Genomic DNA, 20,243 nt, shown 5'->3' on the forward strand with positions numbered 1-20,243 from the left:
CCTTCTGTGTGTCTCCTTTACCATCACAAAGAACATTCACAACTCTTGTGACACCAGAAGTACGGTGGGGACTCTTCCACTGAGCAATTTTCTGTGACTCCAGGTGGGTGTTTTACAATTTAACTCAATGCTGACACTATCTACCTGAAGACAGCATCAGATCCCACAGGTTAAGGATTCAGATGACAATAGCAAGTCCAGAAGCTTCTGACCTAGCAGGCTATAAATCTGAGGTTCCCACAACTCCCTCATCGGGCTCAATGAAGTTGCCAGAGCGGCTCATAGAACTCAGGAAAACAGTTATTTATATTTACCAGTTTATTAAAGGAGGTGATGGAGGGTACAGATGAACTGCCAGATGAAGAGATATGTAAGGTAAGGTCTGGGAGGGTCCTGGGCACAGGAGCTTCTGTCCCCATGGAGTTAGAATGCCTCAACCTCCTGGTACATGGATGTGTTCACCCATCTGGAAGCTCTCAAAACCCCATTCTTTTGGGATTTTTATGGAGGCTTCCTCACACAGGCAAGATCAATTATTAACTCTACTTCCAGCCCCTTTCTCCAGTCTAGAGGAGTGTGAGTGGGACCGAAATTCCAAGCTTCCCATCATGGCTTGGTCTTCCTGGTGACCAGTCTCCATCCAGGAACCATCCAGGAGCCCACCCAGAGTCACCTCATTAGAACAAAAGATGCTCCTACTGCTATCACCTAGGAATTTATAAGGGTTTTAGCTCAGTGCCAGGAAATGGGGGGGGGAGGGTGGAGACCAACGTATATATTTTCTATGATCTTACAATATCTAATCTCTTTAAAAACCCTAGGAGATATGTATAATTTTCATCCCCCCTTTTGGAGCTAAGGAAACTGAGAAGTGACATACTCAAAGTGACCAAGTTAGTAAGTGGCAGGGATAGCTTTTAAACCCACCAGACAGCCTCTCTTTGGTGGCCACACTTGGAACTGTCCCCGGTTCCCCTCTACTGCAGTGCAACGGAGAAGGTAGTGGGTTTTGTTCAATGGAATGTCATATAGCTAAGGCTCCCAGCACACGCCAGTTGTGGGACTAACCACCTCATTCTTCCAAGATCTCAGCATAGTAAAGCCATGAATCACCACCCTCACTCTGCTAAGCATTAACTTTTCCACTTGAGTGGCTCCCAGAGCCCAGCTGGCTTCCCTTTCTAGACCTCAGCATGACTCTGCTCATCGGCTCATGCCTGGACCTGCACTGATCAGTTCTAACTGTGGTCTTTCTAGGTGGCCTACAGAACCCCTCCACGGATCTGATTCCAATACCCCCGAGAAGCTGAACTGTCTCCTCCCACACTGCCATTTGGCCCCACTCACCCCTCCTGCCATCTGATGGAAACCTCTCAATTTTCCTCTGTGGTTACAGTATAAGCAAGTACTCTTGAGAGAAAGAGGAGCCAAGAGAAGTTTAAACTGACAGAGCTGGACAGATGGCTTCTTTCCACAATGGTAGCAGCTCCCTCTAAACAACCATCTACAAACGCCCGGATGTGCATTCTACTGTAGCGTCTCTAAATCCTTACAGCAACCTTGCAACGTTAACATTCTCATCCCCATTTTACAGACAAAGCATTGAGAGAAGCTGGTTAACTTGCCTAAGGTCACACAGCTAACAAAAAAAAAGAGAGAGAGAGAGAGAGAGAACCAGAATCTGAACCTTTGTCTCCTTGGCTCCAAACCCCGAGTGTGTGTTCACCACCGCACCACAGTGCCTCACTGGAAGCTGTCAGAAGCACTGGATAAAGAAAACGCATAAACATAAGATGTGTGATGGGCCTGGCATCCTGAGCAATGGCCACAGGAATGTCCAAGGTCAGGTTTGAGAGTATCCTGAGATTCTCTAAGGCTATTTGCTCCAACACACAATGTGACATCTGTAAGTTTTTCTGGGAAGATGGTTTATTGATCTCATCAGATTCTCAAATGAGTTTGTGGCCTTCACAAAAGTTAGGAATTCTTGCCTTGTACAAGCATGAAATGGTACCATTCCTTTCCCTTCAGCTCACCACCACCCTTGCTGCCACAACCAGGGCTGGGTGGTTGGAGAACTGAGTCAGGAAAGAGTGAATCTGCACCCTGGGACCACAGCAGACCTTCGAGAGAAAAGATGGGAAATTGCAAGAGGTCACAGCAAGTAAGTAAAGCAAGGAGAAAGCAGCAAGTATTTTACAGGAATTGGGCACAGGGGCTTGAGGCAGGACTTGGGTCCCTGAAGGATGGTACCGAAGCAAAATTTCGGTCTCCAAGTCCCCAAGATTCCAGGCAGGGAGCTAAGACAGGGACAAGGGCTCCAGAGAGGCTGTGGAAATAGCCAGTATTTGCTCACTTGAGTTGAATCCCAAGCCTGGTTACTGACCTGGGAATCGGCATATAAAAAGAAATGTTGCACAGGGGTCTTGGTGCTGAGCCACTACTACGGATCCCCCTGCCCCTTCCCCCAGTAGGGGCAGGACTGTTCCAGAGTCAGCAGTTGAGGGGTGTGAAAAAGGGAGCGTCACTTGTTCATTCATTCATCTTCAAGCATTTATTAAGCGCCTACTATGTGCTGGGAACTGGGGAAACAGAAGAGTACAAGATAGTTCTTGGTCTCCAAACATTCCACATATGGAGTTCACGGGCTATTGAATAGAAGAGCCAAAGGAATCTTGACACATGTTTTCAGCAAACAGCAAAAACCCACCATGTTCTTGCCTACTTCATTCTCATGTTGGAGCTTCCTCCTGTCAGAGAGGGGGATAATGGAAATAATGCCTGCCCCGGTCAGGCAAAGGGACCTCATAGCTCAGCCCATGCAATGGGTCCACTAAGTGAGTTCTTCCACAAACATTAGTGAGTTTTCTCATTCTTCTATCTAATACATATATTTGAAATATCACTGGCCAGGCACTGAGCTGGATACTGTGGGGGATACAAAGATACCCAAGATACACTTCCTGCCCTCGGGTGCTCCACCAAGGAGGGAGATGTGGCCACAGGGGACTGATACAGGAAAAGGCTGCAGTTGCCATCAGAGGGGATACACCTGAAAAGGGGAGATGACTTCAAGCTGGGGGCACCAGATAAGGTCTCACAGAGGAAGCAGAGGCCAAGATGCGGATTGAAAGACAAGGATGAGTTGAAAACGTGGAGCTGGGATGAAAAGGTCACTCCAGGTGGGGGCAATGGGGTGGGTGGGTCAGCCACAGGGGAGAGAGCACAGGTCATGTCTGGGGACATAACACAGCCCAAGTGGCTGGAACCAACGGGACGTGGAAACGAGCAGAGGCAACCAGGCTGTGTGGGAAGGTTATGGTCACCCTGTGAAGCCATGACTGCCAAGCTAAGCCAAGCTTCATTTGGCTGATACAAGCCATTTAGTAAAGAGGGTGTTAGACATTGGGCTTTGTAACTTCAAGAGGTTCATAATCCCACAAGGAAAGCCAAGTTGTGCATTAACTTCTCATACGTGTTCCTGAGCACATGATTCCATTGTGTATTGAGAACAAAGGGAACCGGCCGAATGCCTGCAAGTGCCAGGTGACCGCAGACCAGGTAGGACTGTTCCAGTGGAAACTGTGGCTGCCCCCCATCCCCCCGCACTTGCACTGGTGCCAAGGGGGCTACCTTCTAGGGGGTACCTTCTCTCTCAGCCAGGCCTGTGCTAAACCCTGCACGTATGTCATTTCATTGAACCTTGCCAGCAAGCCCAAGAGGTAACTTATCCCCAATCTGCAGATAAGCAAAACGAGCCCAGGATGGTTAGGTAATTTGCCCAAGATCACAGAGCCAAGCAGAAACACTCTAACTCAGAACCAGTCTGATTCTACAGCCCATGTGTTCAACCGCTGTGCCTCCTAGCTCCCTAGTAAGTAAAGATTACATTGCTAACATTAGCTCCTCCCGTTCTGGAGAAACCCAGCTCAACCCCTTCTAAAAAGGAGGCTCTCATTTTTATCAAAATGGGTGTACATTATATGCTATTGAAAGTCTATTCTCACATAAATATGTCAGCCAAAAAACAAAAGTAAATAAATTTCTTTCTTAGCAGCAGCCAGTCACATATTTATATTGTTCAATTTTCCAAAAATTCCACCACTTTTTTTTTTTTTTTAAAGGTCTAAATTGCAGGTGCTAAACATCAGATGAAGTCACGGGAAGCTCTTTTCCCTTTCTGCACAGCACCTACCTCCCCCTGCTCTCATCTCTAATTTTATTAAGATGACTATTTCTTCCTATGGACAGGAATTAAATGCTTTCAACCCAGAACAGAACAACTGACTCAAATGCAAAGTACACTCCGGACCATGACTCAAGGCATTCTTTGGGACATTTCCTGTTTTTTTGATAAGTCAAGCCTGCCTGCTTCTCTCTCTGTTCACTGAAGGTCACCACCGCAGTAATTAACCTGCATGCCAACCTCTGCATGAAGTTTCCAGAGAAGTGAACAAACATTCCTTGCCAAGGCACCACGCCCTCTCGCACAGAGCCATTTCCTTTGCTGTTTGCCTACCACACAGTGTGCTGGACCCTTAGGGACAAGGCTCCAGAGATCACCGGACCTCCTAGGACTGGACTGGCCACCTCCGTGCTGCGAGGGCCCATGTGGTGGCTCATTTTATGTGTCACTTGGCAAGGCTATGTGCCCCCTGTTTGGTCAAACTTGAGTCTAGATGTTGCTGTTGAGTCTAGAAGGTATTTTATAGATGTGATTAACATTTGCAATCAATTGTCTTTAAATAAAAGAGATTATGCTCTGTCATGTGGCTGTGGGTCTCATCCGAACCATCAAAAACTGAGGTTTCCTAGGGGAGATGGAATTCTGCCTCAAGACCGTGACATAGAAATCCTGCCCAAGTTTCCAGCCTGCTGGCCTGCCCCACAAATTTCAGACTTGCCAGCCCTTATAATCACATGAGCCAATTTCTTAAAATAAGTCTCTCAATCTGTCTGTCTCAACACACACACACACACACACACACACGCACACACACATACACCCTATGGGTTCCATTTTTCTGGAGAACCCTAATACAATAAGCAATGCCAGGTGCTCATGGAAGTAATAGCATCTACAATGGTAACACTTTTTCGATACTTCCAAAGACACCCCACCTCACTGATCCTCACACTGCTGCAGGGAAAATCACAGGGTTGGCCCAGCTCTTCCGACTGGACTTTCAAATCAGTGAACTCTCCGATTCTTTGAGCTGTTATTTCAGACAAAGGCTCAACCACTGAGCTCAGAGTCCCTCTTGTGTACCCTGGGGAATTTAGACTAGATGATCTCTAAGTCTTCCTCCAGGTCTAGTGGAATATGTGCCTTATGAAGGACCCCCAAGTCCTCACTGGCCTAGATTGCTGACATGGCCCCAGGAGAAGTGGGCGGTCCCATTTACAAAGCTCCCCTAAGTAACTTAGCTCTTTGGTAGGCAAAGTAGATCAACAAGATCTCTAGGTCCAGCCATGCATCTAAACTTGACCTCCCATTGAGAAATACTTCTTCATCTTCTCCGGGTCCTGGGTTATGGCCCCTTTGTCTTCAGAAATAGTCACAGACATATATAAAGTCACTACTATTTGGCCTGGAATATCACAGAATCCCTGAAGTTATCCACGCAGGGCTAACAGTTATTAAATGCTCTGAACTAGTCACCGTTCCCAGTGCTTTCCATGGAGTGTCTCATTAATCTTCGCAACTACCCTAAAAGGTAAATTCTATTATGATCACCCCTGATTACACAAGGAGAAACCAAAACACAGAGAGGCGAAGCAATTTATCAGAGGTCACACAGCTAGTAAGTGGAGGAGCCGGGATTCAGACTCTGGCAGGCAGAGACACAGAACAGTTGCCTGAATCGGAGGATTAAGACCAACCAGACTGACTCCTTGAAGGCTGGGACTATATTTTACTAATATCGTTATTCCCCTCAAGTAATTTCCCCATGATTTGAGTGAATTGAACTTCATAAGCTCATGGAAGTTTTTTTACTGGGGTTGCTTTAACGATTCAGTGAGAACATGAATACAGAGTGCTCGGCACAGGGCCCAGCACACAGGAAGCACTGAGCGAACAGGAGCTATTATTTTTACTATGGCACCTGCTCAGCACCTCTTGTGCACCCCAGGGGCTTTCCCAAGCTGTGGAGCCTCGCCAGAGGGCAGGGCCCAGTCCCCAGAGCAAGAGCCCAGTGACGCTAGGCTCTGCCCTGCTGGAGCCGTTCTCTCCCCTGGCTGTGTGGCCCGCGGGGGGGCTGCTGGCTTCTGGGCAGGGCTGCTTCTTCCCGGCAGTCAGCCTGGCAGCCACCAGCATCTTGGAGAATCTCCAAAGGATCCAGAGGGCCGCGAAGGCCAGGGCAGGGCCAGCAGGAGACTCCTCCACCCTCAGCACTTAGAGGGACCTGGGGGCAGCACAGAGACAGGTGGCCCGTCCGGTTCTGCCTGGCTAAAGGTGGATCTCTGGCTCCTCGCTTTCCAACCCTGGCGGGCCAACTGCTCCAGGTATGTTGTCAAACGGGTTCTGGGGAAGGCGTTTTGGCTAAATGGCAACTATGATACAAAGCAAGGCTGGTCTGTGTTTCTGAAATAGTCACTGATAGCTCTGATAAACAGAAATGCCCTGGGATTTTTGCCATCACCAGCAGTTTAATCCACTGTCCCCACTTCTCCTGCCTATACCGGGGATGGCTTTGACCTCGGGGCTCTTTAGCAAGCTCGGCTGCTCAGTTGCCTCAGGTATGAGGCAGAACTGGGAACCGGGAGTGTCCGGGATGGGGATGGAAGTAGACTTAAAGAGGAGAGATGCCAAGCACAGAGAAAGCCAGACACGCACATAGCAGGGGGAAAGTGCACGGATCTTCATCTCAGGACTGGGGTTCTAGTCTCTCCTCGACTCATCCTGGCTGCCCAGCTTTGGCCGCTCCTGACCTCTCTGAAGCTCTATTTCTTCATCTGTCAAATGAGTATAAACAATCCTTGCCCTGGACCCCAGCCAGACTTGTGAAGGACAGATGTGATCAAGCCCAGGAAAGGGCTTTTCATGCTGTTAGTGCCCTGGAGGGAGGCCCCTTCCTCAAGCCGTGTCACACAGGGGAAGGCATCGTAACGGGTCCAGTGCACTGGGACAAACCAGAGCGCATTTGGAGCCCTAGACGAGGCCTCTGAGGCCAAAGGCGTCAGGCCCACAGGTACCAATGCCCCAGGCCTTGGCACGGCTCTGGCTAGATGTCCCCAGGGCTGGATTTGCCCAAGGAAATACAATGGGAAGGACAGAGAGCCTGGATTTCAGCCATGGGGGTCTGAGGCCTGAGTCTCTGTGTGCATTACCCTAGGTGGGCCGAAAGTACACATGGCCGAGACCCAGGCCCCCACACGGGGGTGTCACAGTCTCAGCGGTGGGTGGGTGTGTCCCAGCTCTGCCTGGACCCTGCGGCGGGATGTTGACCAAGGTAACCCACCCTCCCCAAACCCATAAAAAGAGGGACTTCATTTTTTGGTGAGAATTAAGTGAATAAATATACATGAAGCACCTGGTGTGCTTACTAGCTCTCATCATCAATATAATCTGCAAATAATGAAATAAAAAAAAAAAAAAGTTCAAACTTTCCAGGAGTTTAAACTCGCTGAACTCTGAATTCACTGACCTCTCACTGGGTTTACAGCTGGACCGCGAGCTGCATGCGGGCAGGGGCAAGTCTGGCTAGTTCCTGAACAGACCTGCAGTGCTGAGTGCAGAGCCTGACAGAGTCCACTCTGGATCAATATTTGTTGAATGAATTTATGTTTGAGAGAAGCAGTAGGGAGACACGACCGTGAATGAGAGAAGGGAGGGAGACAGGACTGTCCAGGCAGTGATTCCGACCATGAGGAGAGGTAAGCAAAAAGAAAATTGTTTATTTTTTAATCATGAAAGAGAGATAAGGAAAAAAAATTTTTTTTTTTTAATTTGTAAGTTGTGCTATTGGGATCGGAGGTGAGGTAATGGAGACTCCCCCTGCCACTCAAATATTAGATTTTTAATAGTTTTCATGCAATACGTTAGAGTTTTAGTCTCCACTAATGGCTCGGACTCAATTATCAGAGGAATGAGTCACCGCTAAGCTATGATAGCTCTGAGCTTCTGAGTCACAGCAAGTCATAAAGACTTTCATTACCCTGTGGGAACTCACCCCTGGAAGGCTGCATTTTGTTTTTCTTCTTTTTTTTAAGTTCTTGTGTTCTTGGTACATGTTCTTCCTCTCTCAGCCTGGGTCCAAATGATCCCCACACACTGAGCCACTCAATCCACTCAGTGGAAAGAGAGCGTTCGTAATTCGACTTGGTTGTTTTAGGCAGACGTTGCGTGTTACCTCTTTAGCCATGCTGACCTTGGGGAATGCACACGGGAGACTATGGAATCAGACAGTCCTGAGCTGAATCCTGACTGGTTCCTGCCTCTGTTTCTCCATGTGTAAAATGAAGATGACGTAAGACCTACTCCTTCAAAATGCCCATGAGGATTAAATAAGACAATAGGCACAGGTAGGGGCATAGCATCAGGGTTTCATAAATGGTGGTGGTGGTACAGCAAGTGGTTGGTACTCAGCACCCCCCCTGCCCCAAGCCAGAATCTCCCGAAGACCTAAGTAGCAATGAACGCTTACAGCATTTTCTATGTATGTGCTTTCCTTTTACTCATGCTGATCCTCACAACTACACTCTGAGGTGGGGACTGTTACCCTGCCCATTTTGTAGATGGGACAACTGAGGTACGGAGACGCTGGGCAGCAGTGAGTGAGAGGAAGACCTGCACTCCTCACCGCGGTGGCTGTCCTCCCGCTGTCTGTGCTGTATAATAACCGCACGCGGCTGTGTACATCTAAATCAATGAAAACTAGAAAATATTAAAAGTTCAGTTCCTCAAGTGACACTGGCCACATTTCAGTGATCAGCAGCCACACGTGGCTCATGGCTACCATCGCGAAGAGGGCAGATCTCAAACATCCCCCCCATCCTAGAACATTTCAGGAGACAGCTCTGATCCAAATAGTCGAGCACACAAATAAGTGACTGCCGAATGAAGTAAATAAAAACGAGTAAATCTCTGCTTTAGTATCACCACACGGACTAGTTGTTTTGACAAGAGATGCACCCAACCTAGACCTGTTTTCTAGATTCGTAGCTTCACCTTGGGAGAGGAGAGCATAAAAGTCTGGCATCAGCTGTTCTCGTTTGATTTGCAAACTTCTTACTTCCTTAGTCCCTAACCTAGACCACTAATTTTTCACTTTGCCACGTGCAAAGAGGGAAAAACTTCAAGAGGTCAGGTCAGAGTAAACATCTATTTTTTTAGGTTTATTTATTTATTTTTCATAATCTCTACACCCAACGTGGGGCTCAAACTCACAACCTCAAGATCAGGAGTCGCATGCTTTTCTAACTAAGCCAGCCAGATGCCCCCAGTAAACACCTATTTTTAGTCCAAGTACCTTAAATACATCACCTCATTTGACTTTTACAACCTTCAAAAGTAGGTCTTATACCCACTTTACAGCTGGGAAGACTGAGATGCAGAGAAGTTTCTTGCCATTAATAAGACCAAAGCCCTACTATCATGGTCAGAGGTAGGTTGGGGCTCCCCTTCCTTCCAGCTTCCTTTGTGGTGCAGCTTAGTGGATTCCAAACAGCCTGTGGAAACTCTGAAGTCTTAGGTATTCAAGATCAGTTTTGTAGTTTGTGGGCAGAGGGCCCTGGTTCCATCTGGTCCCTCTGGCCTGTGAGAACCTGACTGTCACCGGTGAAACCCCTTGACCCCTGAATTGACTGACTTCCAGGAAACTCCCAGAAGTTTCTGCCTGTCAATTTCATCTTTTTTTTTTTTAACATTTTTTATTTTGTTATGTTAATCACCATTCATTACATCATTAGTTTTTAATGTAGTGTTCCATGATTCATTGTTTGCGTATAACACCCAGTGCTCCCTTCAGTAAGTGTCCTCTTTAATAACCATCACCAAGCTAACCCATCCCCCCAACCCCCTCCCCTCTAGAACCCTCAGTTTGTTTCTCAGAGTCCATAGTCTCTCCTGGTTCGTCTCCCCCTCTGATTCCCCCCCCCTTCATTTTTCCCTTCCTACTATCTTCTTTTTTTTTTTTTTTTAAAGATTTTATTTATTTATATGACAGAGAGACACAGCGAGAGAGGGAACACAAGCAGGGGGAGCGGGAGAGGGAGAAGCAGGCTTCCCGCGGAGCAGGGAGCCCGATGCGGGGCTCGATCCCAGGACCCTGGGACCATGACCTGAGCTGAAGGCAGACGCGTAACGACTGAGCCACCCAGGCGCCCCTATCTTCTTTTTTTTTTTAACATGAATGTATTATTTGTTTCAGAGGTACCCTCCCCAGTGTCTATCACCCAGACACCCCATCCCTCCCACCCCCCACCACTCCAGCAACCCTCAGTTTGTTTCCTGAGATTAAGAATTCCTCATATCAGTGAGATCATATGATACATGTCTTTCTCTGATTGACTTATTTCGCTCAGCAAAGCTAATGAATGAATTGCTGGAACAGGAAAAGAAACATGTGAGGATCTGTATGCAGATAAACCAGAAAGTGCCCAACAGTTACCTCAGCTTCACTATAATGTTAAAATCCCCCTCTGAATATTCATCCCAAGCTCTAATAAAAGGAGCCGCCCATGCCTTTGGAATTATTTCCATGATCTCCTTATTTGTACGAATGCAGATGACATTGAGAGGCAACTCCACATGGTGTAGTCTTTGTCTGTAACTCACAGCAGAGGGGACTCACTTTGGTCTGGTATCATGACCAGAGTGAATCAGATGAGGAGCTAGAGCCTTTCATTCAGTAACTACTTATTACTCATCTACTACCTGCCAAGCACTAAGCTAGGTGCTGGGGAAAGAGACAGTCTCTGACCTCATGAAGCTTACTTTCCGATGGAGGAGGCAGACAGAAATCAAGTAAGCCAGCAAATATATAACTATGTGTTTTGACAGGAACCACGAAGGAGTATAGGATGGTAGGAGAGACAAATATGGAGGGACCTGTTAGGACCTCTGGTTCCAGCCCTGCCCTGGGGAACCCAGACCAATCAGAAGGCCTGGCATTGCAGGGGACCAAGGCTATTTCCCATCTGCCTTCAGCTCTGCTATGGCTCTTGGCATGAGCTCGGCCACACAGACATCACAGGGCCAGGGCTCCAATGGCTAACAGGTCATCAGCCTCGCTCAACCTGCTGCTGCGCGCCCCCCCCCCCCCTTCGCAGAAGGGCTTGCCTTGCTGCCGGCCACTGAGGCTGCAGACTACGCTGCTGAGAGCCTCACTCTGAGTTCTGAGGTACGTGGAGCTGAAAATCCACGTCAACAGAGCGTTGCTAAGAATCTACTATGTTCACATCCATTAGGATGACATTATGGAAACAAAACCAAACCAAACCAGAAAATAAGTGTTTGTCGAGGATGTGGAGAAATTGGAACCCTGAACATTGCTGGTGGGAATGCTAGTAAAATCATGCCGTCAGTATGGAAAACAGTGTAGTGGTGACTCAAAACATTAAACACAGCATTACCACACGACCCAGAAATTCCAATTTGGGCTTTATGTCCAAAAGAATGGAGAGCAGGAACTCAAAAACAGTATTTGTACACCCATGTTCAGAGCTTCATTACTCACGGTAGCCAAAAGGTGAAGCAACCCAAGTGCCCACTGATGGATGAATGGATAAACAAAATGTGGCGTATACATACAGCCTTACCAAAAGAAAAAATTCGGACACCTGCTACAACACAGATGAACCCTGAGGACAGTAGGCCAAGTGAAATAAGCCAGCCACAAATGGACAAATATCGAATGATTTCACTTACATGAGGTACCCGGGTAGTCAAATTCACAGAGACAGAAAATAGAGTGATAGTTGCCGGGGGCGGGGGTGGGGGTGGGGGATGAGGAATTATTATTTAATGAGTATAGAGTTTCAGTTTGGGAAGATGAGAAAGTTCTGGGGACTGAAGATGGTGATGAAAGCACAAGGACATGAATGTACTTAATGCTACTAAACTGTATACTTAAAAATGGTTACAGTGGTAATGTTTATGCTATATACATTTAACCACAATTAAAACAACAGCAACAACAAAGAACCTATCATGGGCCTCCTCAAGAAGTTACAATGCGCGCTCAGGGAATCAGACATTGGCTCTGCCTTCCCCCTGCTTGTACGCCACAGCTACCAAGCAGCCCATTTCTTTTTTTTTTTTTAATATTTTATTTATTTATTCATGAGAGTCAGAGAGAGAGAGAGAGGCAGAGGGAGAAGATGTGGGACTCGATCCCAGGACCCTGGGATCATGACCTGAGCCGAAGGCAGACGCTTAACCATCTGAGCCACCCCGGCGCCCCCAAGCATCCCATTTCTTCATCTAAGCCTGGGCCACCCCTCAGATGGCCCCCAGGGTTTTGTATGCCCCGCCCCAGCAGTGGGGTGGGGGAAGGAGTGGGGACATAAAAAGGGGAGGAAGCTAGTGTTTGCCATACAACTACAGATGGTCCCTGCCTTGGGAGGGTACAACTTAATTTTTCAACTTTATGATGGTGCAAAAGCAATTTGCATTCAGTGGAAACGTACTTTGAAATTTGAATTTGGATGTTTTCCTGGGCTAGCGCTCTGCAGTACAATACTCTCACGGTGCTGGGCAGGGGCAGGGAGGGGCAGGGAGCACGGCTGCCAATCACGCACACAATCACACGCGCAAACAACTGATACACTTAACAACCATTCTGCACCCAGCCAGCCATTCTGTTTTTCACTTTCACTACAGTATTCAATAAATTACATGAGATATTCGATACTTTATTATAAAGCAGGCTTTGTGGTGGATGATTTTGTCCAGATGATGTAGGCCAATGTGTTTTAAGTATGTTCAAGTTAGGCTGGGCTAAGCTATGATGTTCTGTAGGTGAGGTGTATTGAATGCGTTTTCAACTTACCATGGGTTTATTGGGATGTAACCCCATCATAAGTCAAAGAAGATCTGTATTATGTGCCAGACACTATGATAGTATTTTAGATATTTAATCATTGTCAATTCTTATGATGTCCCTGTGAGGTACATATCGTTCTCCTCATTTTATAGTTGAAGAAATAAAGTCTCAGAAATATAGTTATCAAAAATATTTGGCTCCCAATGATACACCCAAGAGTGAAACTTGGTCTGCCCAGTCCAAAGCTTATCACTTTACGTGTATTGTGTTGATTACAGAAAGAAGGGGGCTCTTTTAGGGGATGGAGTGGGGTTGGTCAGATAGTAACTTCAAGATGGCAAAGCAGCAAATGCCCCAGCTGCAGGGAGCTGGACCAGGTAGTTCATGGTCTAGGCCCTCAAAGCTCAGCTCGTGTAGTAGAGGCATCTGGGATACCTGTCTTGTGAGTCTGTATCCCTTGGCACAGCTGATTAGACCAGGGGTGAACACCTGCCCAAAACTGAGCCAACTGGTATCTTTCCCTCAAAGAAGAGACACTGAGGCTGTAGCAGATATAGAACGCAGACCAAGTCACCTCCACAGTAACCCAAAGCCCCATGCACACTGCCAATAGCAGAGCAGTAGGACTAGGAGATTCCACGAAGGCAGCCAGTGCAGAGAGAGAAAACGGACGTCATGCACAGGGAGGAAGAAGGGCATGACGTCCCGTAGTCTTTGGGGGAGTGAGAGTGAACGCCACCCTGCTTGACACAATTCTGGCTCCTGTGAAGCCCATGATTTAGATTCTGGAAGATTTCTCTCTAGATTTGGGGAAAGAACAAAAAGACAAAACCACACTTTATTTGAGCAAGCTTGCAGGTATGTGTTCCCTGCAATTAAGCAGTTGCTGGCCATGACACCTTATCTTTCAGGCAGGCCAACCGGGTGGGGAGAGAAGGACCTTATGTGAATGAGGCCACTGCTCAGCTTGGTTAGAAATGCTCCCCATTGGCTTTTGGGAAAACAGCAAAATTTTTCTTCCCTGTCACTTACTATTTCTATGCCCTTCTCTCCCTCAGTGGGCACCCTCCCTCCTGTCTCAGGTAGCTCCTGTTATGCTGGCCCCCTGCAGAGCCACCCCCCGCCCCCAGCCCTGTACTCACCTGCAGGGTGAACACCCTGGCTGGGAGGAAGGCAGTGTGAGTCCCATTTCACAGAAGAGTGTGAGGAAGGATGGCCCAATGAGCCTGCCCAGTGTGGTTTTCTTACTCATTTAATTCAGTCAGATTGCTTTCTCAGTATCTTTTATGTTAATTCCTTCCTTCTCATTCTAGCCCTGGGATAAACTCCCTCTGCCCTGCAAAGCATTTACCTCAACCAGTAAACCTTCTCTTTAGTCACCCTCGCTAGTACTAATAACCTGTCCACAATGCTGCCTAATGTCTCCCCACCGGTTTGTGAGTAAAGCGCCATCCCTAACCACACTGGATTACCCTCTGTCACCCTCATCACACAAGCCCATGGCTCCCTGGCGTTTCTGTGCTGTTTCAGAGCCTGGCATGTCTTCCTTCTCCTCATTTCTGTCCAATTTCCTCATCCTTTAAGACCAAATCAAGTGATACTTCCCCCCAGCGATTATTCTGCTTCTGTCTGCTCTTACATTGTAATTCCATACATCTGTTCTGGTTTGTTTCTCATTCTCGTGTTCTAACTAGTTGATTTCCTAGGCCTGGGAGACCAAACCACGCTATGTATATTTTTCTAGATTTATTCCTCACATACTGTCTGGTGCTTGAGGATCTCCATAAAAGCAAATGTTATCAAATGGGGAAAGAAGTTTAGGGGTTCCCATGTGCAATTTCACATGTATATTCATCTAATCCTCAAACAACCCTGTAAGGTGGATGTTAGTAAGAACACCGAAGCTGAAAATTTTAATTCATTGGCCCATGAGCACATAGGAAGTAAAGGATGGGAAATGGGATTTTTATTCAGGCCTCCCTGGCTCCAAAGCCCAGGGCCTTTGCACTCGAATGCCCAAGAGCTTTGCCACCGAACACCTAATGCTAAGTTAGCTGATAAAGCTTAAGGTACCAGTTGTCCAGGCAGCTGTTTCTGCGTGTTCGGAGTCACTCACAGCACACCCCTACTCCACAGGACAGTTGTTCTGTAGATACTACACCAAGGATAGGTGACCATTGCCATGTCATGGCACATGCATTATTCATTAGAGGCCACTGAACAGTTCATGTATGAATTTTCACCATAAAATCTTAACAGCTTCACATTTTCCTTGCAGCATCAAGAATGCAAAAAGTAGGGGCGCCTGGGTGGCTCAGTCATTGGGTATCTGCCTTCGGCTCAGGTCATGGTCCCAGGGTCCTGGGATCGAGCCCCGCATCGGGCTCCCTGCTCGGCGGGAAGCCTGCTTCTCCCTCTCCCACTCCCCCTGCTTGTGTTCCCGCTCTCGCTCTCTCTCTCTCTGTCAAATAAATAAATAAAATCGTTAAAAAAAAAAAAAAAAAAGAATGCAGAAAGTACTACAACACCGATTTGTCCCTGGGTAACAGGTGCTAGGAATTGATTATGCTCAGTGTTCAGGAATGTGCAGGGCTGCCTGGTGGGCTCAGTTGGAAGAGCATGTGACTCTTGATCTCAGGGTCATGAGTTTGAGCCCCATGCTGGGTGTAGAGCTTACTAAACTTAAAAAAAAAAAAAAAAAAAAAAAGGAATGTGTGAAGTGACCCTTTGCCAAGCTTCATCCACAAAGCACCTTCGGGAATATTAAGTTTAATTCTTCCTGAAAGAAGGGAGATTGGCAGACTTCTGATGGTCCCCTTCAGGACCAAGAATCAATGACTTTATTGCACTAAGCTGTCTCAAATCTCCTGCCAGCTCTGCTTCCATGGTCAACATCTAAAATGTATGCTCAACATCGACGATATGCTAGGGGTTGGAGAGGATATAAAAATCTCATTCCTTGTTGGCAGGGCCAAATCCCATGGGGATGGAGAAACTCACCAGTAAACCCAAACCAGCAAATACCAGCAACTTTGGGTATGCCTTGAGGGCATGCATGTATGTAAGAGATGTTGTAGGCGAGGGGAAGAAAAACAAACCACATTCATTCATTTTTAAAAGGCACCTGTGGTTTTGTAAATGACTGAGAGCCTGTAAAATGTGCCTTTGGGAAGTATACCTCTGAGAGTTCACATGCTTCATTCAACAGAGTGGGGCCACTTTCCTTAGGTGGTGATTCTCCAAGCTCTGTACTCCCGGAAGTGAGGGAAACGACTCAGTAGATTAACACTTCTGCTTTCTTGAGTGTTTAGTAAATGCAGGACAGTGGTTCTATGGGAGTATCAGCATGGCATGATTGTTAGTTGAGCCTGTGGGAATCTTCTTGACTAGTCCTATGGTGTATCTGGATAAACCAAGTCCCCATGTGGGCTGCTCCCCAGGTGCCTTCACAGATGACAGTGAATGAGACCCACTGGATCTTTCCCCCATCATGCTTCATCCTTCTTAAATGGAATTCCATAGCTTTTCTGCTTATTTAAAAGGTTATTTTAAAAAATCTAACTGTAAATTTTCAAATAGCAAACTGCTTTTTTGCTTAAAATAGTCAGAAAATTCTCTATTGCATAAATCCCAGCCTTGGGATATCTCTACAGATCTACTCCCTTTCAGATAAGCCATTAAAACTCCCATTTTTTTAAAAGAAGAAAAAGAAAGCATTCTCAGAGAGGTCAAGTGGCTTCCTTAAGACTACAAAGTTGATAAGCTCTTTAAAAGGAGGTCCTAGAAATATCTAGGATTTCACTCCAAAAACAAGTCCAAATGAAATAACAGGTATCTGGAAAAATAGGTAATAATGTGACAATTATTTGGTGACCGTCTGAATAATAGCCCTTTCGCAAGTCAATGATCTACACAAGACCAGAACAGAAAATTCTGGCTGATGAAATGGACAATATCCTAAGGATGGAATGAGAAAAATACTATCGTTGCAACAACTATGCACCCTAGGAGCTGGATGTTTCATATGAATGCAATGTTGTCACATTGTAAAAGCATAGCAATATTAAGGACTGCAAGAAAATTTCCTCTCCATCAATCTAATGCTAAGAGATTTGACACCAAAGCAAGAGTTGAGCCAAAGGGAAAATGGAAATCCATGGCAATAACCAGCAAAACCATCTTTAAGAGAAAAAAGAAAAAAGCCAAAAACCAAAAAACAACACAACACAAAAAGGCAACAACAACAAAAAGAATCTGTCCTTCAGAAATGCACACACTCACAAAGATACGCACTGTGAGAGCAAGTCCACTGCAACAGGAACACGGCTAATGAGGAGCTGTGGTAACAACTTACATGTCAGTAGCAAAAAGTCAAGAAGAATCTGAATCAAACCTTTCTGACTAGTTATTCCTAGGTAGTAAGAGTGGCTTGAAAGAAAGAATAGGAGGAATGTGGTGAGGACTTTTACTTTTGAGTTGTATAATCCCTTCTGGATTGTTTGTTTTGTTCTTACATTGCATTATTTTTTTATTTAAAAATGTCTTAAATATTACTTTTAAACAAATTTTAAGCCTGATGTGTTGGAGGCATCATGATGTCTTGGAGTTAAGGGAAGCTGCGGGCATCTCAGCCAGATTCAGCTTCACAGCCTGGCTATCTGCATGGAACTCAAGAGAGAATGGCCACCTCTAGCTTGCAAGTGCTCTGGCCTTAGGAGCTAGCTTCCAGAAGCTGGTGCGCCCCAGTGATGTTAAAAATCAAATAAGATTCATGCTTTTCATAATCTACTCCTGCACTGCGAAACATCCATGACATTGTCTCAATAGGGACTCCAGTAACTCCCAAATCCTCCTGGTTCCTACCAGGTGCTAAGTTTGGTAGTCAACCTCAGGAGAGCCTGGAACACAAAAGACTGAGGTGAACTCTAAACCGGTTGGTTGGCGATGCAGCACATTCTCTACTACAGCGTAACTACAGTCTCACGGGGCCTCAGGGTCTATGCAGTCATCACCCCCAACACCCATCACTGGGACACTCTTCCTACCATCTTGGAGTTGGAGGAGAATTGGTTTTTGCCCTGACCTTGCCATTTTATGTACTCAAAGGTTAGTATTTTACACATTTCAGTAAACATGGGGGCTTTCTTTGATCTTCTCTTAGGGCCTTTTACCTCTTACTCTCCACACTTCACCCCTCCACACCATACGGTGAAGCGCATCCAGCTCTACTCCCTGCTCCCTCGGAGAGACATATCATTGGAATAAGCATCCTTAGTTCTGTCAGCACTTAATGTTACTTAATTATACACAGTGTCAAAACTGGGAGGCACACCTGGAAAGGGTTTGCCGGGCACTAGTGTTTAAAACTATGAAAGAGATTGAGAGCAAGAAATAGGCCATTTCTGTTCCAGTATCTGCTCCAGTACCTGAGGCTCTGCCTTCCACATCTTGGTGAGAGCAATACATAGAACTATAAAATGATAAAATTTTGTAGCCAGAAGGAACCTCGAGGAAATCAGTTTCCTTCATTCCACAGCTCAGAAATTGGAGGCCTGGGTGGTAAATCTGGGTCATTTAGTAAATATCAGCCAGAGTCTGGGCTTTCCTACTCAGAGCTCAGAGTTGTTTCTGCTGTCAGGTTGCTTGTCAGACGAATGACTGCCCGACTTTACCACCCAGTTTGCACAACCAAAGGAGACTGGAAGAGAGACTCAAGTTTAAATGATCTAGTAAATATAATTATTTGGAGAGACTACATTTGCCCAATTTAACTGAAGTTTTCCACTTTCCACTGAGTTTTTATGTTGATAGCCTCAGGCATATTTTTAGTCATTTGAAAATTTTGACCAATGCTGAATATACATTGAAGACAAAATATAAGTCAGATTTCAATCCAGTATTAAGTTCTAATTCCTCTATAATCTGTATGACTTGCCTCAAATAATGACATCACCAGGTTGAACCCAATATATTTTTACATGTCAATGGTGAAGGTACAAACTTTTCATGTTATGTCCCTATTACGCAATTACTTCAAGGATAAACAAAAGACTTAAAAGCAACTAATGCGTGCAAGTGAACATTGTCATAACATGACTACATGATATTCACCAACCAGATTCTCAAATCACATTGTCTTTTAAGAACTGAACTTTTGCCCTCTAATCTTTTCTTTTTTTAACTAAACAACCATCTGACAGCTTTGGGTTTCATTTCTTTCATTTTCTTGCTCGTAGAGAAAGTTTTGATAAGAGAAATAGATAAAATAGACAAAAGAAAGGAGAAAGGCATAGATATATCAGAAACTGGAAGGGAGAAGTAGTTGGTTCCTGGAGGAAGAGAGAAACGTTGGAGGTGTGGTCAGAGGCGTGGTCAGGAACCCCTTGCCCATCAAGGCTCCTACTTTCTCTGTCTTCCCCTCTGGCTCTCATCCCTCCTGCCAGAGGTGAGCTGGCCATCTACCAGTGACCTTGAACAAACAGAAAATGATAAAGCTCCTAAACTCAGATTTAGACACATCTCCCAGGCCAAAACTGGGATCACTTACAATGCCTGGGAGAAAGCCGCCACAACTAGCCACTCCTGTCCTCCACTGCAATCCAGTGTCATAAAAGAATACACTTTTGGGAATTACAGCAGGCCTTGTAAAGATGATCTAATCTAAACCCTCCTCACTGTTTTTACAGAAAAGAGAACTGACATCCAGAGAAATGAGGTCACTTGCCCAAGGTTATTCAGCAAGACCAAAGTAGATGACCAAACCACAGACTTGCTTTGTTTGGAGCTCTTTCCTCTATGAGCAACTTAAAAGCTACGGAACACACACTCTCCAAGTTGGAGAGATGAAGAACAATTACAAAACGGCACAAAACAACATGAAAACAAACTAATCCGAAATAATACCCTCACCCCACCTCCCAGAAATCCGGTGAGGAAGCGGCAATGAGTAGGCTGTTTTATGGAGTAATGGTACCTGGAACAACGCAACTGCACTTTTCCCTCTGTCACCCATTTCTTGAAAAGAGAGACAATAAAAATGCATACAAGACTGCCGAAACTTACTTTGAACCAACACAGGCCTTTTTGAGACTGAAAACTTGGGGATCAACAAATTTTTCCCTACACGGGCTTACAGAAATCACATTATTAAAGTTAAAACTTCCGGTCATTCAATGCGTCTCAATACCCTGGGGGAAAATGAAATGCCTTCCACGGAAGTGGGTCCTCTCCCCTCACCTGCACAGGTAAAGCCAG

General features: G+C 45.9%; 2 protein-coding genes across 5 annotated transcripts in view; one reads left to right on the forward strand and one right to left on the reverse strand.

Annotated features, from left to right (window-relative positions):
• Positions 1 to 20,243, reverse strand: part of MYOF (myoferlin) — a 153,192-nt gene that overhangs the window by 132,646 nt on the left and 303 nt on the right. The window lies entirely within an intron of this gene.
• Positions 6,285 to 20,243, forward strand: part of CEP55 (centrosomal protein 55) — a 42,869-nt gene continuing 28,910 nt past the window's right edge. Inside the window, exons 1-2 of one of the 3 annotated variants that reach the window (XM_064595032.1) lie at positions 6,285 to 6,507; positions 7,668 to 7,878. In XM_064595032.1, coding sequence (XP_064451102.1) covers positions 7,869 to 7,878 — 10 coding nt within the window. In that variant the 5' untranslated portion in view covers positions 6,285 to 6,507; positions 7,668 to 7,868. Of the gene's footprint in view, positions 6,508 to 7,650; positions 7,879 to 20,243 lie in introns of those variants that run through there. The other 2 variants (XM_064595034.1, XM_064595033.1) reach the window with 2 other exon arrangements.

This window comes from Mirounga angustirostris, unplaced genomic scaffold (genome assembly GCF_029215605.1).
Source record: "Mirounga angustirostris isolate CCGP_5_RB_7025 unplaced genomic scaffold, mMirAng1.0.hap1 SCAF_6, whole genome shotgun sequence".
Taxonomy (NCBI): domain Eukaryota; kingdom Metazoa; phylum Chordata; class Mammalia; order Carnivora; family Phocidae; genus Mirounga; species Mirounga angustirostris.